A 25,230-nucleotide genomic window follows, 5' to 3' on the forward strand; every position below is an offset into this window, starting at 1 on the left:
CTCTTGCTAGTTTCCCCCTCTCTTGTTAGTTTCCCTCTCTTGCTAGTTTCCCCCTCTCTTGTTAGTTTCCTCCTCTTGCTAGTTTCCCCCTCTCTTGTTAGTTTCCCTCTCTTACTAGTTTCACTCTCTGGTTAGTTTCCCTCTCTTGCTAGTTTTCCCCCTCTCTTGTTAGTTTCCCTCTCTTGCTAGTTTTCCCCCCGGTTAGTTTCCCTCTCTTGCTAGTTTCCCCCTCTTGTTAGTTTCCTCCTCTTGCTAGTTTCCCCCTCTCTTGTTAGTTTCCCTCTCTTGCTAGCTTCCCCCTCTGGTTAGTTTCCCTCTCTTGCTAGTTTCCCCCTCTTTTGCTAGTTTCCCTGTCTTGCTAGTTTCCCCTCTTCTGCTTGTGCTCTGCTTCTCATTGTTTCTGGCTGCTCTCATCTAGGGTATAGCATTTGGCCTTGCATATGATGGTGGCAGAGCACGTGTACAAAGAATGCTTGAAGGAACTTAGTTTGGAGAATAAAAGATTTAAGGAAGACATGTGAGCTTCAAATATCTGAAGCTTCATCATGTGGAAGAGAAGAAGCCTTATTCTTTGTGACCCCAAGCAGTTAAATTGGGTCAGTGAATAGAGGTTGGAGAAAGATTCAATTCCAGGGGAAAGAAAAACTGTTATGGTTGTCAGAAATGGAATGTGCTATGTCGTGGTGATTGCTTGGCAAATATTTTAGGGACCCGATTCAGACATTGGTTGGATTTGGAATTCATTCTTCTGTGGCAAGTTGAAATGAAGTATGAGGAAATCTGTGTAACAGCCCAAGGTTAGATAACATCCTCACAGAGCAGGAACATCCCTTTTCTTTGATTTTACCTTCTCCTAGGTTCAAGTGGACCCCACTTCTGGGAACTGTACTCTGAGTCTTTGACTCTTGCATATGGCATTTATTCTACCCTTGTATGTTTTGTTCTGTAGCTCTGCTGCCATTCCCTGGCTGGGACCCCCTTTTATCTGCCGACTTGGTTAACTCCTCTCTCATGTGTCTCTCGAAGTCACGGCCTAACCAGGCATGCCTATCTAATCATCACCTTACCTAGGCTCAGCTTGTCTGTGTGTGGCTTAAGCCAGGAGTTAGTATGGGGACTAAGTTGTCATTAAACCCTTTCCAGTACCTGTGATTCTGTGAATCTATGGTTCTTGCCTTATTTGGTTTGGCTGTGATTGGACAGCGGGTCCCACTGGAAGATGGCTCCTGAAATAATCTCCCCCATCATGCCCCCCTCTGACTTTTCTCTTTCATTCTCTAATTCCCTCACTAACAGAGAAAGAATATATTTTAATGAGGCCTTCTGAAATAATTTCTGGGTTTCTTTTTCTGTTTTTTTGTTTTGTTTTGTTTCTTTTGAGACAGAGTCTCGCTCTGTCACCTGGACATGATCTCTACTCACTGCAACCTCCACCTCCCAGGTTCAAGCAATTCTCCTGCCTCAGCCTCCCAAGTAGCTGGGATTACAGGCTCCTGCCATCATGCCCAGCTCATTTTTGTATTTTTAGTAGAGACGGGTTTCACCATGTTGGCCAGGCTGGTCTCGAACTCCAGACCTCAAATGATCTGCCTACCAGGGCCTCCCAGCATACTGGAATTATAGGTGTGGGCCACCATGCCCAGCCCTTGTTTTCATTACTAGAAACGAATTAAGTTTTATGGTTTTGCATATTGTAAAAATATTTTACTCTATGGAGTCTTCCCTTTTAGTGTGTTTTAGAAACAGAACTGTAGAGGAAAGAAAAGTATAATGAGACAATCAAGTTTATTTATTCTTCCTCAAATGATCTGGATTTAGTCTTACCTGCCTAGTGAAAGTTGGGCTGTGTTCTCAACAGTGGTAGTGAAAAAGTAGCAATACCATATACCCATAGCCGAATTGATTTCAGCCCCCACCCTGAGGTCTCACAGGAGCAGACTGGACTCGTCAGCGCCTGTCAGTCGTGGCCTATGCTCCTTGCTAAGCCTTTTGTCTTCCTGGACCAAGATCCTTAACCTTTGTCACATCACTGATTTGGAGTACCTGCTGGATCACTTGGCAGAAGTGACACCAGCTCTGGAGTATCTCAGTCTGCTGGGCAACGTGGCCTGTCCCAACGAGCTGATCAGCTTGGAAAAGGATGAGGAAGACTACAAGAGATACAGGTGAGTGTCCAGGGGTTGGAGTATGATGGGAAAAGGGAAAAAGAGAAGCTTTAGGGGATGATATTATACTCTGGGGTGCATAGTAGATGTTTGGTACATATCAGTGGGCTTTTCTTGTGACAATGTTAAACTTTTACCTTTTGGTAACCTATAGCCATTGTCTCTCTTGGTTGAGGTCACAAAAGCTAAGAAAGATGAAAAGTTATTGCCTTGTCTACTTTTTTTGTGAAGTGCCAGATATTAAGTATTTTAGGTTTTCCAAGTTACATGGACTTGACACAATTACTCAGCTCTGCTTTCATAATGCAGAAGTAGTCATACGTAATTTGTGAACAAATGGGCATGGCTTTGTTCCAGTAAAGCTTTATTTACAAAACAGATGGCAGGCCAGATTTGACCCATGGGCTGTAACTTGCTGACCCCTGCTCTGTGTTGTAAGATCTTTCTGTGGTCTGTCTCAGAGTCATCTTGGAGAGAGAGATGACTTCCCACCAAAATTTAGGGAGCTCATAGACAATCTCAAGAGGAAGTCCACAGGCCCATACCTCTCCACCATAGAGCTATGCCGTGGTGCCCACCAGCCATGCGCTTTGATGGGCTCCAAGTAGAAATGCTTTTCATTCTTCTATCTACTTCTCAACCATGTGCTTTAAAAGCCCTGATCCAAAGTCATTTAGAGAATTTTCCTTCTTCATTTAAAATTGTCTGTGTTCTCATTGTTGATTGTTGTTTTGTAAATGCTTTAATGACCTTTTCATGGACCTCTCTCTCCATTATGACATAAGCTCTCATTAAACACCCCACCTGAATCACTCTTAAAAATAACTTAATAAATTTTGTATATGTATATATGCATATATACATATACGTCTGTGTCTATATGTATATGTATGTGTACACACACATTCATGCACTTGTTCATTTATTCATTCATTCATGGGGCCAAGAAGCTATGTGTGAAGCCAACCATATAGGCACGTTTTTGTTATTTTTTTCTAGAATGAAAGAGGTAGAGAGGGATTGGTCTCAAGTACAGGGCTTACGAGGTTGCAAAAGGAAAAGAAAAGCTAAGAAAAATTTTTTTCTTTTCTTTTTTTTGTGTACCATCAGCTCTCAAATAATTACTATTTGTTTTTTCTATTGTAACTGGTCACATTAGCAAAAGTACTAAGATCAAGGTATATGGGGTCAGATCAGAAGATCTGATGTGGAGTCCAGTTTTGCCAGTGGGACTTTTAAAATGGGAGGACAGTCTATATCAGTATTCTGTAATCAAGGATCTGCCTCTGAGTCATCCGAGGCATTCTGATGCAGTTGGTGGCAGTTACAACACAACAGTCCGCAGGTGTTTCTGATGTCCAGTTGGCTTTAGAACTCGGACACTCAGCTCCCAACAAGTTCAATTTCTTCCTTTACTGTCTCACACCATTTTATAGATTCTGTCTTGTGTATTTCTCTCACTTCTTCATATATTTTCACATCTGGAGAATGGCTTCCAGTGGGTAGGAGCTGAGTTGTCTTGACTCTTGAAGCCTCATCAATGCCTAAAGTAGTGCTGGATATGAAAAAAGGGCTAGGCACCTTTTTTTTTTTTTTTCTGGAGGTGGCTTGAAACCACCTTTCCTTCTCAGGAACTAGGATCTTATAGGGAGATGCAGGGATCTTTGGCCATCTCAGATGCCCACTGCCCATTTGGAATCAGATCCATGTGGATGTCAACAAATGCAGCTAATAAGCAAAGGACTATGATTCAAGCTCAATCCAAGTGCTGGTTGTGGGTCATGAATCTTTAGGGAGGGCTGGATCCTACAAGTGTGGTCTATCTCATGGGCTAGCCTGGGCACCCTCCAAGCCCATCCTCCCCACTCCAGTTCTGTTCCCTTGGAAGGAGTTGAGGGGTGGGGTTAGGGAGGTGGTTTGTGAGTGCACATATGACAAAGTTGCCATGAGAGGCTAGATTCTAGAGGTCATACAAAGCCAAAATCATAACTAGTCAAAATTAACTTAGAAAATTTACATTATCCACAATGATGGCAAGATGCTTGCACTCCGAGAGAATCAGGGACTAAGAACAGCACAAGGAATGGTAAATATGTTCCCATGTAGTTACACATTCACTGCACAGCAACTGGTTGAAGAGTGGAATGGTAGGCTGATTCTCTAGCACATTTAAATTTTTTATTCATTTAATCTCTTTATTTGGTACTGTTGGTTTGATGAGCGCTCACACTTGTATATGGAAGAGATAGATATGTGTTTGATATAGTTCCATTCTATGGTCTGTAAGCAGATCCGCTTTGTCCTTCCTCGAGTTTGTGCTCCATTTGCCACTGAGAAATTTTATGGTTTTGCAATATGACTTTTGATTCTGGAGTTCCTGTGGCATTTGTGTTTATACAAAGCAATGCAGCTGCCTTTTTTTTCTTTTGGTAAAACATATTCCTGGCCCTTCATCCACAAAACATGAGGTTTACCTTCCTTCTAGCTGTTACCCAGAGCCTCTATGTAAATTTATGTGATATTTTCACTAGAAAATTGCTTAAAAATGAATAATATTTCTACAGTTTACTGTTTTTCACTTTAAGTACATTTTCTGACAATATGTCTTCTATTAATCATTTAAGCAATACTAGGAGCCTTAAAGGAGTGTATTCAGAAGCAAGAACCCATGGTTCATTTAGTGCTGTCTGAAAAAATTTCTTATTGATTGGCATCCTCTGTGGTGATGTGATGTAATATTTATAATATGTCACCCAGCCATACATCAAAACAAGTGTGTCTGTTGTTTCATTTCCGTGGGAGATGTTGATTTCGAAGAGGTCAGCCCAGTTTTTAGGTCACGTTGTGGCCAACCACTGGACCAGAAATGGGAAGCGAATCGATTTATGTAGTTATTGGAAATGGCATCACAGAGCTTGAGTTTCTGTGGAGTCTTTCCTCCCCTCCTCCTACATTCACCCCTTTCACTTCCTCACTTACCCCCTGTGCACCCAGTTGGATTTTCTTGGCACACATCCCCACCATAAAACGGGCTCATTAAACTTATATGTGAGCATGAACATACTACCAAGTTGTTGAGTAGCACCCTGGCCCCACGGGGGCAGGAGCAGAACCGTGCCTGGGGTTTCTCTTTGCCATTCATCATAGTTCATGGCTGAGAAATGTCCATGGCCCTGTTATTATAGGAGCTTAAACCTGTCTGTGATTTTCAGTGTGTACACACCATGCTGCTATTTTGAGATGAATGTTGAATGGAGGTGAATGTGATAATCAGCAGCCTCCAGGATTGGGGCAGGAAGAGAACAGAAGTGCAAGGCTTGGCCGGAGAGACCACCATGCTACTGAGAAACCACTTTAGTGCCCCTTGTGGATTTCAACGCTAGCCAAAATAACAAATCAATATAGGAAAGTTGGGTGCCCAGAATTGTCTATTTCTTGTCTTCCCTTGCCATCTCTTTTTTTGTTTTTGCTACAGAAAGAACAATGGACTGAAGGTTAACAGCAGACAAGTCTGGACTTCACCTTTCAAATAAGGGAGTTGGTCTCATGGTCTTTTAGCTCTTCCTCCGTCACTGAACCCTTGTCGTTCATCCCCTCCTGCCACTCCAGTCTCTGGTTGGCCTTGCTTTCCTCCCTCCTCCCTGTAGGGCTTTCTGTATTCCTTACAACTTTCAATTATTTAAAACATGACACCCTTTCTTTGTTCCCCTGCATGGAGCAGCCCTGGGGCCTGCCCAGTGTCTGCAGCACTCAGCCAAAGGGAAGGAGGGAGGGACCCTCCGCCGTCTGGTCGCTCTGGGCTGCCACCATTTCCCAGATGAATAGGAGCTGTAAAACTTGTGGCTTACATAACCCAGTGAGCATTCTCCAGCTAATCTACAATCTGGGCTTTGAAGATCACAAGAAAGCAAAGGTCACAACCCAGAGATCAAAGTGACAGAAGCCCACAGAGTAATTGCCGGTTACCCTCTGTAGAGGGCCTTGGTCTGTCCTGTGGGTGTATTGTTTGCACAGAGACTTCAAACATGCTGCCGGTGAACTGTGAGGAAAATCAGCTGGCCTTTGCCAGTTGTCAGGCATTCATGAATGCTGTAGGTGAGTTCACCTCGGCTCATTAGAGTGAGATCATTGTCATCTCTCTGAGCATCTGCAGTTATTCCATTCACACTGTTTGTTCATTACTCTGTGGTCTTTATTGACTTTCTCACAGTCGTCATTTACTTGGAGGTGTTGGGGGTGGTTATTTAAGGAAATTGGAATAACAAGAAAGGATGACATGGACATTTTTATTGTAAGTCAACTTTGAGCCACATAGGGTTCAAGCAAGGTAACATTTGAAGGAGGCTTAGACATCATTTGGCCCATCCCCTTCACAGCATAGATAGAAAAACTGAGGCTCAGAAAGGCAGCAGAGACTGAACCAAGATCACAGGGCAAGATACACTCAGAGTCTGGCCTCTTTCCCTATGCTAATAGTCCCCAAGCTTTTTGTTACAAAAACTTCCCCTCCTTTTATTTTTCTCCCCAACACTTTAAAAACTTTGTTCTCTCAAATAGGCTGCACTGAAGCTATTGCTAACTTTATTATTATTATGAAACAGATACATTCAGCAGTTGATCAGGGCTTCTGTTCAGCATGAGGTAACCAGTGTTATTAAATGGAGTTAATGTAATCTAGTTAACAGTGAGGAAGCATGATGTTTTGTTGACGGACTCATCTATCCCATCAAGCTTTGTGAAAGATTGAGAATGGCTCACAGATCACCCATTGCTGCCTTCAGGGGTCCCAGGTAGGGCATCAGTAGCTTGTACCATGTCTCCCTGCCTCCAAAGGATGGAAGCAAGAAGGCAGCAAGAAATAATGCAAAGAAGCATGGACTGCCGTAAATGGAAGAAAATTTGAAAAACAAAACAAAACTCCAATGACCCCATGCCCAGTTCCCTCAAGAATTGGAAACTTGATACTTCTTGAATAGAGTGTCAGAGAAAGAAACATGGCAGCCAACCCCATTCGCAGACCATGCAGGCCCATCTGAGCTTTTCTGTGGTTGTACAGTGTTCCTGAGGAGCAGCCATTGCCCTGGGGGAAGCAGCCATTGCCCTGAGGATAAGAGTTACAGGCAGGGGGAAAGAACATCCTCCTCTCTCTCTCAGGTCTGGATGAAAAATGCCTGAGTGTCGGGACTAGAGCAGAGAAAATTGATTTTGGAAAGAAAGAAAAAAAAGTATTTCTCCTGTTCCTTTTCTCCTGCTAGCGGTTTTAGCTCTCTCCTTAGAGGAGTCCTTTAAGCAAATGGAACATTCTATGTGAAAAGAAAGAGGACCTGAAAAGCTTGATGTGCTGGTCTCTCAGTTTTAGTAAATCTGTTTCCAGACAGAGACAAATGGGTCTTTAAGCACCTTCCCAGGATCCCTGCTCTCCTCTTGATAACCCCACCTTCTTTATCTCAGCCAAGAGCGCCTCTGATTCTCACCCCCACCCCTCACCACCCCCAGCCCTGGGGGCTTTCCCCCAGCCACCTTGAGAAGGTCAGGAAAATTGGAGTTGCCCTCTGGATCTAGGGACGTGAGACTTAGAACTTAGACAGATCTCTTTTCATTAAGCAGTGCCCTGGCTTAACAAGCAGTTTTATAAATCTGAAGCTGTCTCCGGGTGTCACAGGATTTATAGACGGGGGTTTCTGCCATAAAGTGGTTTATGATGGCTGCCTTCTGTGTTATTAGTAGCTGTCTCTTCCTTCAACCATTGCTGTTTGATAATAGCCTTAAAACACCCAGAATTACTTACCTGCAAACCCCATTCCCGATAGCCCCTGTTGACAGTCTGAATAAGTTTAGTGCCCTTTTGTTGTACTTTACCTTCAAAACAAACTGATTGAACCATCAATAGCTCGTGGAAGCTGACAGAGGGATGTCATCTGGACTAGCCCTTGTGATTGCAGGTTATCTGGGGGAGTTAACCTTCCCGCATTGTTAACTGAAATGTTTTATGTACTATGCAACTTTAGGATACGGCTGTGATAACCCCAATAACTAAGTAATACATCACAGTAAAGAGATTTTGGTGCAACAAATAATCCAGGATTAAATTTACAAGGGTTGAATTGATATTGTAAAAGCCTTTATTCTGTGGCTTCGGGAATCCTCTCTTGTATTTTTATGGCAAACTTGTATTACACTCAGGATTGAAGCTGTGCCTTTTGACACCCTGACATAACCTAGAACAAAGGGAAATAGATCTCCCAGGACCACGAAAGGACAGGCAAGCAGGAAGCCCACTGACTTATCACTTGGCAATAATGTTTGGAGCCAGTTCCAAGCCACCAAGGGGCAAGAAGATCTGGCAGATGTGGCCACTGGCTGAGCTCTGTGCACTGCAGGCATCGGGGCAGGGCAGCCCTTAACAGAACTGGAAGGAGACTCTTTGCTGCCTCACCACCTTCCTAATTTCGAAGCTATTATTCCACATGGTGTTATTTTCACGAGGACATTGGTTCTTAGCAGGACCAGCAGCATCAGCATCACCTGGGGACATATTAGCAATGTAAATTTCAGGCCCAGTTCCAGAAATACTGAATCAGAAACTCTGGGGATGGGACCCTGCCATCTGTGTGTTGGGAAGTCTCCAGGAAATGCTGATGCCCACTGAAGTTTGAGAACCATTGTACAAGAATAGAAGCTCACCGAAAAAGCACAGATCTTCTGTATTGCTTTTATCTCCTCATGTTGGTACTTGACTCAGGTCCTGACACAGTAGCTGTTCCATAATTACTTGTTGAATGAGTGAATGTATGAGTAAGTAAATGAAAGAAGACATCTCTAGGAGGAACTTTGGACCCTGGGCTGAATTTCAGATGGAAGTATTTGGGGCAAGTCGTCCTAGTGTCCCTCAGACCTCTCCAAGCAGCAACCACTTGGAAACCCAGGCTGGCCCATGGGACGGGTGCCAAATCATCCCTTATTTCAGATTTCAGGGAGTGACTGGCAGCCTGTGTCATGGGCTGTCTCTTCGATTGTATAAGAAGAGTGATCTGAAAACAGCAGCTCTTTGTCATCTAAAATTTTTAACTAGCTTAAAAGCCAGCACCTCTCTCTCTTTCTCCTTTGATTTCAGGGCTGTGATCCAAAGTGAGGCAAAATGACAATGTGAGGTCTGTTGTCATCGTGGTTCCTGCCAGCCCCGTGAAGGCATCTTTCACTCCATCGTTAAACATTGGCTGATTTTCTAATACTGATGTTTTCTTCACCTGAATATTCATCTTTTCCCACCCTACACTTAGTGGGTGTCTTTACTCCCTGCGCATCACTCCTGACATATTGTTTCTGTCTGTACATGTCTTTATTTGAAAGAGTCTGTTGTCATCAAGACTTTTCTGCTACAAGCAGAAGATGGAAGTTTTCTCTGACATTGACTGAGGCCGGTGGGAGCTCTACTGGAGGATAGAAAAGATATTTGGTGGTGGCTCATGCCTGTAATTCCAGCAGGTGGATCACTTGAGGTCAGGAGTTTGAGTCCAGCCTGGCCAACATGGTGAAACGCCGTCTCTACTAAAAATACAAAAATTAGCCAGGAGTGGTCGCACACACATGTAGTCCCAGCTACTCGGGAGGCTGAGACAGGGGAATTGCTTGAACCTGGGAGGCAGAGGTTGCAGTGAGCAGAGATCATGCCACTGCTCTCCAACCTGGACAACAGAGTAAGACTCCATCTCAAAAAAAAAAAAAGAAAGAAAGAAACAAAGAAAGAAAAGATATTTGGGTGTTTTGTGGCACTTTCTTGATTTTGGGTGAGGTTAGCAGGTATTTGGAGGGAAGAGAGAACCCAGGGTAGGAAAAGGACAATAGATTGAGGCCAGGGAGGAAACAGGAAGTAGCCAGAGTCAAATTTCCAGGACACCAGGTGTGGGGTGGACATTTCTGAAGGAAGAAAATAATTTCATAATATTTTGACCTTAACAATGAGTCCTGTGAAGGTTATTCCTGCAGACCTCTAAACTATTCTCTCTGGCTTTGGGATGGTCAGCCAAGCCTTTTACCTGGATAAGCATATGCAGGCCACTTGGTGATAATGTCACCAGATCCTTGGGGTGTTGCTTCCACAGTTGGAAACCTCTGTGACTGGTGGTGCCTTTGCCTGAGTTTTGCTTGGGCCTGCTGGGCTTGTTCCACCTACTCAGCCTGGTGGCCTGCACTTGGCTCGTGCTACCAGTTCAGATCCCATGCCTGCCAAGGGTGAGCCAGGTGTGGCGCAGTGAGGGGTACATGAGCAAGCAAGCACAGGGTCTGGCCACTGCACACAGCCAGACATGCTGGCAGCAGCGGGCTGGGCAGCTCTAGGCACTGGCATGGGCACTAGCTCCCTGCGAGGCTGCATCTGGACCCGGTATACCACAACCGGCTTCCACTGCAGGCACTGGGGAACATGGAAGCTTGAAGATGCCAGGAACCACAGGGCCCCAAAGAGGGTGTCACAGCCTTGGCTTGGGGAGCTGTTAGGTCTGGGCTCCCCAAAGGGCCACAGCTCTTCCCTCTGTCACATCACCCACAGTGTGGCGAGCGGGGGGACATGTTTCAGCCCTGTTTGTGTTACAGCTCTTTCAGTCCTGCCATTTGGTGGGTCCCGAGTTCTTGTCCTAGATACAGGAAGAATGAAGCATGCACACAACTGGAGGGTGAGCAAGGCAAAGAGGTGCGTTGTTAAGCAACAGTACACCTCTCGACAACTAAAGTGGGTAGCTCCTTTCTGCAGGCAGGTCATCTCAGTTTCTGTGCAGTCCTCAGCAGAGAGGAGACCCAGAGTGGGTAGCTCCTCTCCACAGGCAGGTTGTTCCATCATCTGCCCAAGTCTGGCTGAGTCTGGGGCTTTTATGGGCATCAGAGGAAAGGAAGTGCATGCTGATTGGTCCCTGGGTGGCCACGGCAGGGTCCAGAAAAAGTACCGTAAGTTCTCACTCCAATTTGTGAAACTGGTAGCCCAGCCCCTATGCTTTAGGCCACCCCTGGCCTGATGGTGGGATTTCACCGGGGACACACCCCTTTCCACCTAGAAGCCTGTCTGCCTCCTGCTGCCAGCCATCAACCTGTCTACAGTGCCCATGGTGCCCAGGCTGTTTGTGCCAAGGGATGCCTGCAGGCCCATGCTGAGCTGTCCTCAGCTGTCCCTTGGCCTCCCCGCTGTGCTCGTCCGCACCCAAAGTCCAGAGGGTGCCGATGTGGCAGGGGACTGGTGTTTCAGTACTGCTCCGAGCATGTACACACTCAGCCAGATTGTGACAGTGCCTGGGCTTGGCTGCAACTTTGCTCCAAAATTGGAGTGGGCATTGGGAGTGGGGAGAGGCCAGGCAATGGGAGCAGGCACTCGCAAGCCTTCCAGTGGAGGGGGGCTTCCCAAACCCCCAAGAGCACAGGGATGCCTGGGTCTGCAGCTGCAGCTGGGCAACTGCAGTTGCACCTGGGAGCAGGAGCTCCTGCCCCACCAACTCAGCAGGGCATGGGGCTCCCACCTGTTCCTGTCTCCTGCCAGCTCCACAGAGCAAGCAGCCCCTACTGCAGCTGGTGTATTTGCAGCAATTGCTCCAGATGTGCTGCTACTGCCACCAATAATGAGACCACCTTATGAATGTGGAAGATGGCCTTGGGAACCCAAGGCTCCAGTGAAGGCAAGCCACACTATTCCAAGTAATATCCTCATTGAGGAATAGCTAGGTTCTTGGGGTTGCCTTAAGGTGTGGTTCCTTGATGCCCATTTGAGATTTCCTATTTCTCCTTTTCCATTGAGTTTTCAGTCAGTAGACCTCTTGCTCTGTGCCCCCATAACCACTCTATGCATAACCTCAATTTTGGCACTTAGCTATGCTTATTCCTAATTTCTCCATGTGAGTGTATAATTTCTGTTACACTGAGAACACCTTTGAGAGCAGGAAGCATGTTGTAATCACATCTGTATCCCTAAGGCCTGGCACATAGTAGATGATCAAGAAATATCTGTGCAACTGAAATAAACTGGTATATTATTGACTCCATTCTAATGCCAGTTTTCAAGACATGGTGAGAGTGAGCAAATAAATTTGTCCCTGCCTTCAAGAAGCTTACAGTTTGGGTAGGGACATTAATGAACACCAAGAAAATAATTAGAAAACAACAAAACGTTAGACTGTAAGGTGCTGATAGCATATTCTAGGAGTCCTGGGAAGGGAGAAAGCAATGAAGGGTGGAGGTGTACAAAAAAACCTTCATAGGGGATGAGGCTTGAAAGATGAATATATGCTGAGGAGGCTGGGTATAGGAAGGAAATCGCAGATTCCCTTGGAGATAATCCATTGCTCTTGACACTAGGTACTCACCTCTTGATAACCAGAATAGGGTGGAAACAACTCACTTGTTTGATTGATGGACTATGGAACTTGATGGAAAGCATCTTGGTTAGTGACTGTCCCTGACGAGGGAGAAGTATAGACACATGTCCATACCTGTTATACATTTATTTGTGCATTTATATAACTATACCCTGGCCAAGTGGTTATTCTTGTCAACTCCATATATACCTATTTGAGGACAGTTAATTACACTAGCAGCCATTGGCTTATTTCTGGAGTCCATCTGTATGCCAAGGAATTTTTCCAGGGAAATGGAGAGCACCTAGCATTTTTTGGGCCATTATTATCTCCTAGCAATTAATTCCCCCTATTTCTCCTTGATAATCTTCATAGGTTAGCAAGTGTGGAAATAACCACATGTATTATCGAGGGATGATGTGAACAAAGTTCTTAAGACCCCTGTCTGGTTCCTCAAGGAAGCATTTCTCAGCTACATGTGTTCCTCACTTGTAACCCACAGTCATCCAGGTCATTACAGTCTACGATACAGATGACCCATAGGAATGGCAGTGACGTAAAGGGTACAATCAATTTATAGGTTTATTTTACTGAGAACTCCTATATAGCAAAGAAGCTGAGCCTGTTTTCTAGACTGGAAGGAAGGGAATGCATTGATAGGGTGCTACTGGCTAACCCACGTGTGTGTGTGTGTTTACCTTTGAGCCAAGTGTACCATTAGTGTGTGCTTCTAATGTTTAGTTGTGCATCTGTGTAAGATAGAACCATTCTGACTTCTCCAAGGAGCAATTGTTTATTCTTTGTGAAAGAAGAGAGGAGGAGCAGCCAAAGTCTAAGTTCCAGAAGACCGGATGGTGTGGATTCTTGAAGATCAGACAAGCTGTCTGGATCTCTGAGGCTGCCACTCAAACTTCCTGAGTTGTCTCTGACTCTTGTCTTCCAGATGCTTTGTTCTGTACAAGCTGCCTAAGTTGAAATTTCTGGATGCCCGGAAAGTAACCAGACAAGAACGAGAGGAGGCATTGGTCAGAGGAGGCTTCATGAAGGTGGTGAAGCCCAAGGTGAGCTGCCTACTTGGTGTTCTTCACAAGGGATTTACTTCTCATGGCAGTGCTTACACCCTGGGGCATGCAGAATTTCCTCTGAGTGTTTAGAATGCAGTTGGGGTCTCACATGAAGGGTCCCTCCATGGATACATTGTTGGCCAAACATGAAATAGGATTAGGTGTAAATTGGATCTTCCTGTTTTACCAATAAAGCAGCACTATGCATAGCCCAGTGGTGAAGTTCTGCGGGGGACTGCAGGTCTCCTTCTTGGAGATATTCACTAAGTGGGGCCTCTGCAGGTTTGCAGCTGAGAAAGGAGAAAGAGGAAAGCATTGGGCATGGATGGGCTTTTGGGGTAGGTGGGATTCTTCTAGTACTTCAGACGGGGCCTTTCTTGTTTGCCACCAAAGGGAAGCTAGGGAAGAGTGATTTTCTTCCATCACAGGCAAGGGCTCCACAGCTCTCTGAGATATTGTTAGTGTGAAAGGTGATGTTTTCTGACAATGTGTCCCTAGGCTGGCATGTGCCCCCAACATGTATCTCTCCAGAGCTGATTAGAATGGTGTTTACTGACCTTTCCTTTACCAGCTGAGTCTGTAAGTGAATTTGGTGTCATCCTAATGGCAGCTCTGATGAGGCAGTGGAGATTTGGCTTGGGGTCTTGGATTCAGACACAAGGAGATTTTTTAAGGACATGGATGACTGTCTCTTTGGGAGGATTTGGGAGTCCTTCAGTGAAGCCAGAGGCTGGGGAATGGACTCAGTGACCCCTGATGACCTCCTTGGAGAACCGTCATTGCCTTGAGGCTCTGTGGAGCTGTGTGGTCACCTCCCATGAGATTGCAGCTTGTGTGTTGAAAATGTTGGCACTGATATCCTAGAAGTCTAGTTTATCCTCAGCTATTGACTTATAGCACTTTGCACGTGCATTGGAAGTGATTAAAGGGGGGAAAGAAAAAACAAAAACAAAACAGAACAATGAAACATCTTCCATCAAGTTGCTCTGCTGGCAGCAGACCTCAGGCCACTTTCTTTCCCTGAATCCATGAGGTGCAACTTATTTTCCATTATGCTGAATAAAATTGCTAGCAGTTGTGGAAATATATGATATGGAGGGTATATTACTGGCAGATAAATGTATTGTTAGCTCTTTCAGCATGTGGGAAATTAATTGAGTGATTCATTTCGTAGCTATTAAAGTGTTAACAGTGCTCCCTATCGAGGCACAGGTTTGATGTATTGCACACAACTGCCTTTAGTTATTCTAGCTTTTGTAATTTTTCCAAATGAAATAACTTATTTCTTGGCCTTCTTTTTATTTGTTTTTGGTGAAAACAGTCCAGAGATAGCCAGCATGACCAAACCCAGCAAAAGTACAACAAATGCACTCTATAATATCCTAAATATAAATATATATAAATATAAATAACCTGCCCACCCTACATATCTCACCTTCTTGTATACATCTGTATTCATGTGTATACCTGTGTGCAGAGTGGATCAGTATTTCTCCTGCGCTCATTGGCTTTGATGTGGGCAGCTCTACATTGTCACACAAAATCTGAAAGGGTAATAAACGTAGTACCTACCATATCTGGATGGGGCATTCAGTGCATGCCCGCCCCCATTCTTCTAAGGTTCTTGGTGCACAGATCTGCAAGTTTTCACATCATCCTCTAAAGTAGAAGGAAGGGGTCATTGGCTCACTTTATGGGTGAGGGAACTGAGGGCTGGAGAAGTTAACTGGGCTGCCCCAGGTCACCTGGCTAGTAATTGTGGAGCTGGAGGTTTACCTTGTGTCTGACCACTGGGCCCATGCTCTTCTGTCTCTGTTTTCTCACCCCTGGAGCAGTGAGCTAAATATTTACCCTGTGGATCTCTTTGTTCAAACAAAACCTCCTAAGGTCTAAATGAGGAAAACAGGTAAGAGCAGGACTGTTCTGTTGAGTAGAGGTGGGGGGAATCGAAATCCTTCCTTGCTTTTGAAAGCATCTGAGACTGGCTCCTTAAAATCCAGCATTAGCTGTTTCTGAGTCGTTAGCAACATCAGCAGAAATGCCCTTCAGAGTTCCCAATTAGTTTCTAATCAATTCTAGAATTAGTTCATGTTTGTATGATTGACTCCAATATCCTTACTAACTGTATTAAGCTTTAAAAAGCCTGTTAAGAGTGTAAATTAGTTCAAGCATTGTGGAAAGCAGTATGGCAATTCCTCAGAGAGCTAAAAACAGAACTAACATTCGACCTAGTAATCCTATTACTGGGTATATACTCAAAGGAATATAAATCATTCTATCATAAAGACACATACATGTGGATATTCCCAGCAACACAATTCACAGTAGCAAAGACATGGAATCAACCTAAATCCCCATCAGTGACAGATCGGATAAAGAAAATGCGATACTTATACACTATGGAATACTATGCAGCCATACAAAAGAACGAGATCATATCTTTTGTGAGAACATGGATGGAGCTGGAGGCCATTATTCTTAGCAAACTAATGCAGGAACAGAAAAACAAATACCACATATTCTTACTTACAGGTGGGAGCTAAATGATGAGAACTCATGAACACAAGGAAGGGAACAACAGACATGGAGGCCTACTTGAGGCTGAAGGTTGGGAGGAGGGAGAGGAGCAGAAAAAATAACTATTGGCTACTAGGCTTGGTACCTGGGTATGAAATAATCTCTGCAACAAACCCCCATGACACAAGTTTACCTATGTAACCAACCTGCATATTTACCCTCAAACCTAAAACAAAAGTTTAAAAAAATACCTGTTAATTATTTGAGGAGAGAGACGAAAGTACTCTTACAAAGTATGGTGATCTTGGTTCTCCTTGTGTAGTCATATGATTTCCAAACCAAAGAGGACTTAGAAATCACCTAGTCTGTGCTCCCATTTCATGGACGAGGGAGCTGGGAGAGGGTGTAGTTTCCTGAGGCTCCATGGAATTGGGACCAGAACCCCTGGCGGTCTGGGCTTCCAGTTAAGTGTTCAATTTATGCCATGATTCTTCAAGTGCCCAGGACGATTCTTCTGTGTTCTTGGTTTCATATCGAACTGGATGCCTACATTGAATGGCAGGCAGTTCCCTTTTGTCTGTTATTTTCAGAGATAGGCAGTGGTACTTTTCTTGTAGAAAGAAAGACGCCAAATGAGCTCCTTGCTGAATTAATAAATTGGCATTAAAAAGGCTGGTTCTCACCTGTTCACAGTGTGTACAGACATATGTTTGTTCCCATGCAGGTGTGTATACCTGCTTCCGTCTCTGTGTATATATACATATGCATGTTCTGGGAGGTATGTATACACCAGAGTCAGCTTCTAAGTGGCGAGTGATTTCCTTTCCATGTGTTGCTGCCACTGTGCTGAGCACACTCAGGGAAGACCTATTTTTCACGATGGAATCGGAATCTCAAGCTGGCTCCTGTCCTTTCCAGGGCAGCCAAGGCCTGTTGTGCTTATTCAGCAGAATGCTCTGATGGATGACCAAGGTGGCCGTGATTTGGGGAGCTATTTTCATTTTATTCCTGACATAAAGAATTTGGGAGAATGGAAAATGCCTCTCCAATCACAGCCCTTGCCTTGGAGGTAGGGAACTGGCAGTCTGGGTGCTCTCGGCTGACACAAATGCAGAACCATCCAGGAGGTAATAAAGGCCCGATGTCGCAGAGGTCTGATTGGGTACCTGGCAGGCGCTGGCGCTTGAGTGCAAGTCCTCGCTTCCTTTCTCCCGTGATGACACATTTCTGCTCCGTGGCTGCCTTTTAGCTTTTGTTGTTTCAAAGCTGCCTTCTGTCTGAGCTCTGATTGTTGTAGAGAAAGATGCTGTCATTCATTAGGAAGTGATAGCTGATGCTACAATGGATGCTTCCAGACTTTATCTGTGTGTGTGTGTGTGTGTGTGTGTGTGTGTGTTATTAGTTGATGGACCTGCAACAGCTAGGCTTCGTCATTTCCAAAATTCAAATATGTAAAATATGTATAACTTTATCAAATATTGGCCATTAAATCATGCCATTGATAATACAGAGAACACCACACTGGATACAGAGAAGGTTCAAGCCCCCAAAGAAAGAGTCCTCTAGTAACCAAACTGTGAAGCCCCTCACTGCACTGGGAAACACAGATCAAAGGGGTGCAGAGGCCTGTCCAGGATGACATGTGTGGTCGGTATGCCAGCCCTGCACATCAGAGAGACAGCTCAGAAATCCGACAGTCAGAACTGTTTAATTATGTCCTGACTTTGTAATTATTCCTCCCTGTTCTGGCAAAGAGCACAGTTGTCATTTCTTTGATATAATTATTTAAAGCTGAGCCCTTTTGTTTACAGGCATGTATACAAAGTTGGCTACCAACTGTTTAATCTTCAGAACCTCAAAGGAGCCTAGGGAGGGCAGCTCTGGGGACAGCTGAGAACCACAGCCAACATTAGAAAGTGTTTTGATGCCTGTGTTTTGCTTGCATTAATATCCATCCTCTCATAGGGAAGATGTAATAAATATGTCTGTGAGTAGTGAGGTGTCCTTGAAGACATGTCACTTGTTTCTTTATGTGGGCAGAGTGTGTTCAAACGTATGTTTTTTCCCATGCAGGTGTGTATACCCACTTCAATCTGTGTGTGTGTATACATATGCATGTTCTGGGAGGTATGTGTACACCAGAGTCAGCTTCTAAGTGGTGAGCGATTTCCTTTCCTGATTTTTCCACCTGATTTTCCCATCATGTGTAGTTTGCGTATTTGTGTAGTTTGTTGTAGCTTGTATATTTGTGTGTGTGCCTACGTTTGGATACTTAGGAGGGTGGGCTATTGTGTATATGTGTGTGTGTGTGTGATAGAGAGAAGGAAGGAGAGGGAGGGAGATGCCCTGTGTTGAAGAAATAAACTTTGGAGTACATGCATTTCCAAAAGTCTCTCTTACTCTTTTCCCCTAAACTGAAAATTGGAAACTATTTGGGTCTGAGAATCACCTGCTCCCACGAATACCCTACATAGTCCTGCCCTTGACACTTGGAGTTAGGTCCTCACTCCCCTAGGTACTTTTAGTTTCTTCCATCTGTATCTGTGTTTTTAGGTTTCCATGCAAAAGGCCATCTAGGATGAAGACAGGGAATGATTCACAAGGAAGCTGGCTTCTCGTTGGGATGAGGAAGCTGCTCGCCCCTGGGGTGCCAGCTCCATGAGGGCAGGAACCTTGTGTTTTGTTCGTTTCTGTATCTCTAGTACCTAGTCTATAGCAGAGGCTCAGTCAGTACTCATCAAAGGAATGAACCATGAACAGCAGAGCATATTGGAAGATCCATCATGAAAAGGTTGTTGTATATGTTCTCATAACTTCAGTCAACATGGTTACCTGAAAAGGCAGGAAAGAAACCATTGCCTTTAGACAGTGTGTTAATTGCCACCTGTACACTGGCAGAAAAGACAGATTCTGGGCATCATATTTGTTTTTCCAAAGGATTTTCCCGGGATTATTTACGATGGGAAAACCTACTACTACCACAATCCCCATGCCTTGGCTTTTCCACTGGGTAGCATTTCAGGGGGAGGCAAGGGTGTGATCTGAAGCTGTGTGCTCCTCATCACTCGGGGTGGTACTGGAGTCCTCCTTCTCTCTGAACCCACCTGCTCATATTAGGGCTTTTAGGAAGTAAGTAGCTCTTCTCATGAAACATATTGGGGTACCCACAAGTCTGTGTGTAGTTACAATGAAATTTTCCCTGCCTTAGCCACTATCGTATTTTTTGTCTATACCTAAAGAAGCACTACCTATTTGCTTCTTTGCTGCACTTAATTGTTTTTTATGCCTAGTCTAGCACTTTACTAAGTGCTATCTTATTCTAAACTACACTGCGTATGTCTTTGATATCTTCTGTTACTCCTATGTAGCCCAATTGCAAACGCATAAAAGGGTATCAGAAACTACTTCTAGGTTTATTACAATTACTGTCCTTTATACTCAATATTTTCAAGAATATATATTTTATATAAAGCCAGGACATGCCTGTAAATAAACATTGTAAATCACAAGTACATTCAGTTCAACGGGCCATCAGCCAATATATTTTGAAAGTTCTCCACAGTGCCAAACATTCAAAAAATAATTTAAAATATTGGTTGTTTTTCTGGATGTTTCCAACTACCTGAATGTGCTCGTGTTTTTATGATTTTTTTTCTGTTTTCACGCAGATGTTTCTTGTCTAGAGACACATGCAAATTCTATTTTCAGTTGCTTTCTAGTAAATTTTGGAGAGAGGAAAAATTTTTAATTAACTTTTTTTTAAGAAAATGCTTAGATGGTGTGTTCAAAAACAACTCTGGGAGCCAAACATTTGCAGTTTGTTTGTTTTTTCAACCTTATTCCTGACTTCACAGTTTGCACGTTCATTTGAGGGAGAATCACTTAATGATTTTGTATTTCTCAATTTTTAGAACCATGGCATCCTGTGCCTCAAGCAAATGCTTTTGGAGTATTGCCAGGTGCTGAGCACATAGTAGAGACTACTGTCCGTGAAGCCAGTGCCTAGGGGATGTTGCTGTGTCCCTGATGGGACTTCTGGCTTGCCCAGCTCCCCAATGGCCCAGCTTCACCCTCTTCCTCTTTTTAGCCTCCCACATCCTCGCTGCTGTCCAAAGATGCTTAGATGGATGTATCAAGAGGATCATGGAAGTAAGTAGCACTTTTTAAGTGTTGGGGATAAGATTAATAACCCTAGGATACTTTGTCCTATCTCTGCAACCCAACAACTGGGAGAAGTGTGGTAGATTGCATTTGTCTAAAACCATTCCTTTCTCTCTGCCCTTGCTGTGGCTCCCCATCTAAGGGAGGAATACACTTCCCCATTCCATTGACATTGGCCTTGGCCATGTAACTCCTTGGCCAATGGGATGCGAGTGGAAGTGACAGCATGACAATTCTGGGCCAAGGCCTTATGCAGCACCATGTGTTTTCACTCACTGCTCACACACGTCTGCCATTTGCTATGAAAACAACATGAGAGACACTGTGACCAGACCTGAACCTGACTTGAGGCCTGCAAACATCCCAGCCAACCACAGACCTCTGCATGAGAAAGAAATGCTTGTCATAAGCTACTAAGATTTTGAGCAGTAGTGTGCTGACTAATACCTAGGCAGGCCATCCCATCCACACACCCTACCTCTGCTGCATCTCTGGCCATTGAACCAGGGTCTTAACTGGGACACAGCTTGGAGTTTCGTGAGGTTAGTGACAGTCATTGGTGCCACAGCACCAACTACTGTAGGGTTTCTAGGTACTTAACTAATTAGGATAGCAGGGCCAGTCCAGAGGTCGACTGGCTGCCTAGTGGTACATTAGATGCACAGAAACTTCCCTGATATGTGAGTTAGAAGAACATGCATTAAGTAGTCACTGTCTACTAGCTATTGTACCCCTGCTTAACAATTTTATCTCTAATTTTCTCCCTAACCTTGAATCTGCAAATGAGGAAACTGATGATCAGATAAATTATATACATAACCTAAAATTATAGAGCAAGGTGGAACCAGGTGCTTTTTTTTTCCCCCAGGTCCTCCTAGGCCCCAAAACTCATGTTCTTTCCCCTGTATGCCTTGAATTACTTCAGGGAAAAAAGTCAAACTCAAAGCTTGTGCTCTTCCCACTGTATCCCTTACATTTCATTAACAAGGCATACATTTCTGATGGAAGGCAGGGGTGAAAGAGTGGGAAGATCAGGAGATAGAAGGCAGCCAGAGGCAACTTTGTAATTTCCAATTTTAACCCTGTGATGACTCCCCATAACGTATTTTAGTGAAATACATGGGCTAGGCAAAGAACTGCAGGAGCCAGGCTGTGGGGTGATCTCTGAGTTAGGTCAGGTTTGCAATTTCTCCTGAGGGTAAGGAGGAACTTTGGCAGAGTTTGAAGTGTGAAAAAAGTCTGGGCAGGCCTGTGTTTGCACCCCTGGCCATCTGGGAGAGGGAGCCTTAGAGCTCTGTGTGGAGCAGGTGCTTTGGTGATGTGGAAATCTGTGCAACAGCAGGCACTGGTCTGAGGCTGCCACAGTGTTCCCAGCACCCAGGCCAGTGTCAGTGCTCAGGCAGCTACAGGGGTTAGAGAGCTGTGTCTAAAGAAGCTCTGGGATGGCAGAGATGGGTCCATGTAAGAGTCAGTAGCTCTGATGCTGGGACAAGGAGACAGCTGATGGCTGTCAGAGACCCACTAGTGACTCCCCCTTATAGGGAGTTCACAACATTTCCAAAATGTTCTTTGACATGTTCTTACCTCAAAGCCCCTGTCCCTTATAGTATTTGTTGTCTCATTTTAAGGAGTAAATGTAAGGCTTTTTTTTTTTTTTTTTTTGAGACGGAGTCTCACTCTTTCACCCAGGCTGGAGTGCAGTGGCGCGATCTCGGCTCACTGCAGGCTCCACCCACCGGGGTTCACGCCATTCTCCTGCCTCAGCCTCCTGCATAGCTGGGACTACAGGTGCCTGCCACCTCGCCTGGCTAATTTTTGTATTTTTAGTAGAGACAGGGTTTCACCATGTTAGCCAGGATGGTCTCGATCTCCTGACCTCGTGATCCGCCCACCTCGGCCTCCCAAAGTGCTGGGATTACAGGTGTGAGCCACCGCGCCCGGCCAATTTAAGGCTTCTTAACTGGGCCATAAAAAGTTCTCATTCGCATGATGACTGGCAATGACCGAGATGGAGCCTTTATTTGTCTTTAATCTGCACATTACCAGCTTGACATTTTCTTGATCCACTTTGGAAAAGTATTTTTGGCATTTTGTTTTTGCAATGTAGATTCTTTTTATCATTATTTTTAAAAATTAAGTTTGAAAGGAAAGAGAAGAGGGAAAAGGAGAGGAAAATAAAGATGCTTTCTTAAGAAATTGGGTTCTGGAGAGTAAAGTTAGGGCTCTGATTTAAAGTTATCCATATTTAAAACCAACATTGCCTGGGGTTCTGTGCACAGCTACAGGGCAGGGCTGGCTGCTGTTCTTCAGTTATGGGTGCATGGGTGAGCTTGACAAATCCTTCACATGCTTTTCTCCATCCTCCAACCCACCCCTCCCAATTCTTTGCTTTGAGCTTGGTGATTCTAGGCTAGTGATGAAGAAGAAGAAGTTGGAAATACAGGGGCAACTTGTCTAGGAACAGGGGAAAAAGGCCAGTGACTGATTTATGAGTAAAAGGAGGATCATGATAGCCTCAGCATCCCCTCCCCTCCATTAGACCAGGGCCTTGCCGTCTTTCCTGAACTCTACAGCTTAATAGAGCTCTGTCTTCCTCAGAAAGTCCTTTCTGGGCCCATGGAAACATCAGACTGTAGGATTCTAGAGACTGAACGCTCAGGCCATTATGTATCCTTGAAGGCAGGGAAACCTGCAAGATGGGGGCAGGCAGAGGCCAACCACACAGATGCCAGGCCACTAGAGAAACATCATGAACATTGTTCTGAAGCTGCCTTTAATGACATATGCATGTATTTGCAATTCCATGGCTAAGGAAGAAGGAGAAAACAGGGATGGCATGGTCCCATTTTCTACTCTGCGGTTCTGGCTATTTCCAAACTGCCTGCTACTATAGGTAATAGCAGACAAGAAGAGCAAATTTTAAGAAGAAAATATAAAAGAAAACTCATGCAAGCTCAGTGATGAAATGAATGTTTCTGATACTTAACATTTACCTGATCTTTTTGTTGTTCCCAAAAGCAAAGTTGTGGACAGGATAAAGTACTAAGATAACCTTAGGGCAGCAGTCACCAACATTTCTGGCACCAGGGACTAGTTTTGTGGAAGACAATTATTCCACAGACTGGGGATGGGGGTGGGGGATGATTTCTGGATGAAACTGCTCCACCTCAGATCATTAGATTCTCATAAGGAGCCTACAACCTAGATCCCTCACATGCACAGTTCACAATAGGTTTCAAGCTCCTATGAGAATCTGATGCCACCACTGATCTGACAGGAGGCAGAGCCCAGGCAGTAATGCTCGCTCACCAGCCGCTCACCTCCTGCTGCGTGGCCTTGTACCTAACAGACCACAGACCAGTACGTGTCTGTAGCCCTGGGGTTGGTGTTGGAGACCGCTGCCTTAGGGTGTCCAACCTGAACAGAGTTAAAAGTCTTCACAACGTTTGGAAGAAAAATGTGATGATTGTCTGAATGCGGCTGATAGGTACTTTCAGGGTACCCTTTGGAGGAGCGTTAAACAGGTATGCCTAGGCAAGTACCAGCATGCAGTAGCACGCAAGTAATGGCACCCCCTTCCACCACCCTGCAGACTCAGTGAGGGGCCAGATGCTCACAAGAGAGGGGCTTCTCATTTCAAAAGAAATTATCTCTGCCTTTTATCCCAAATGGTCCATTGAGAAGCAAAGAGAACATCCTTCTTTCCTGTTTCCCCAGAGAGCCTGTTTCTCCTCACCAACACCTCTAGAACATCCAAGTTCCTGGACAGCTGTTGGATCTGGCTTGAGAGTTTGTTACAACCCTCTGGGAGGTGTGTTTTTGCCTAGAAGTTGTTTTGCCCACCTGTGGTCACCATAGCTTCCTTCTGGGGCCTGTATACATACTCAGATTCCAAATGCATCTTCTTTGTCACTCTGACCAGCAGAAGTGCCATTTCACAAGCATGATAGGGAAGGCCTGCCCTTGGGGTCGCTGAAGGCTGGTGCTACAATTAGCCCTTCTATTTGCTTTTCTGCTCCTTACAGTAGAGTGTCTTAGATGAACAGACAGGGCACCATCAATAACGCACAGATGCTCTGTAATTGGGACTTCCTTTGATGTTAATTTAGCTAAGTTCAACGCCATTGTCAGTGATAGCAATTATATGCAGCCTTTTCACCAAGGACATTTTAGGATAATTTTATTTTTCATGTGCATTTTAAAATATGGCAGTAAATTTTGAGCTACATTACCTGAATTAGAACTCATTATTTCTTTTCAACAATGAACTAATACTCTGTCTAGGCTCCAAAGCTGTCTTTTTTTTTTCTTTTTTGAAGTGGGGGATTTGTAGTGGGGCTTCTACTTTATGCTGCTTTTAACTCTTGAGTGAAATTTAGAAGTGAGTCACCTCTTCTTTTTTTGTTGAGCATTTTGAATCGTCACAGAGGCTATCTGGCTCGGTGACCTGTCCCATATTTTGTTTGGCCCATTTTTATTCACTCCTCCCCCATTCCCCAGCCTTTACTTTTGTTCTCAACACAATTTAAGGAGTTGCCTCCAGCTGTTTTTGTGGGGAGGTTTTAAGTCTGAATTTATTGTGGCTGTTGAGTTCCATGGAAAACCTGCGATTCTTAATTTGTTCATGAGCTGTTGTTGGATTTGCTGCTCCATTTGGGGACTAGGCCCACTCCAAGTTTCAGGGTAATGTTTAGGTTTGGATTAAAGGCTGGACTTCTACCTCCTGTTATTAGTTGCCTTATTAAAACAGGGAATGTAATGCCTTCCAAGTCTGTTGGGGGATTAAATGAGATAATCTGTGGCAGGAGCTAATGCAGGCTCTGGTTTAAAGCATCAGGAGCAGCTAGTGTTCTTAGTCATGTAATTTCAACTTTCAAGGACTCTTTTTGTGGCATTGTTGTGTCACCAAGATGTGTGGGTAAATGTGAGGAAGGTAATTTTGGCTTGAGATGCTGGGGAGCAGGTACCTTAGTCAGCTTGGGATACCAT

The 25,230-nt window shown here is 44.5% G+C and overlaps 1 protein-coding gene across 1 annotated transcript in view; it reads left to right on the forward strand.

Moving 5' to 3' along the window:
• Nucleotides 1-25,230, forward strand: part of LRMDA (leucine rich melanocyte differentiation associated) — a 767,717-nt gene that overhangs the window by 262,492 nt on the left and 479,995 nt on the right. The window contains exons 3-4 of the mRNA XM_032140809.2: nt 2,026-2,165; nt 13,443-13,560. Of these exons, the coding sequence (XP_031996700.1) occupies nt 2,026-2,165; nt 13,443-13,560 (258 nt within the window). The remainder of the gene's footprint in view (nt 1-2,025; nt 2,166-13,442; nt 13,561-25,230) is intronic.

The sequence above is a fragment of the Hylobates moloch genome, unplaced genomic scaffold (genome assembly GCF_009828535.3).
Source record: "Hylobates moloch isolate HMO894 unplaced genomic scaffold, HMol_V3 SCAFFOLD_3, whole genome shotgun sequence".
In the NCBI taxonomy this organism is placed as follows: domain Eukaryota; kingdom Metazoa; phylum Chordata; class Mammalia; order Primates; family Hylobatidae; genus Hylobates; species Hylobates moloch.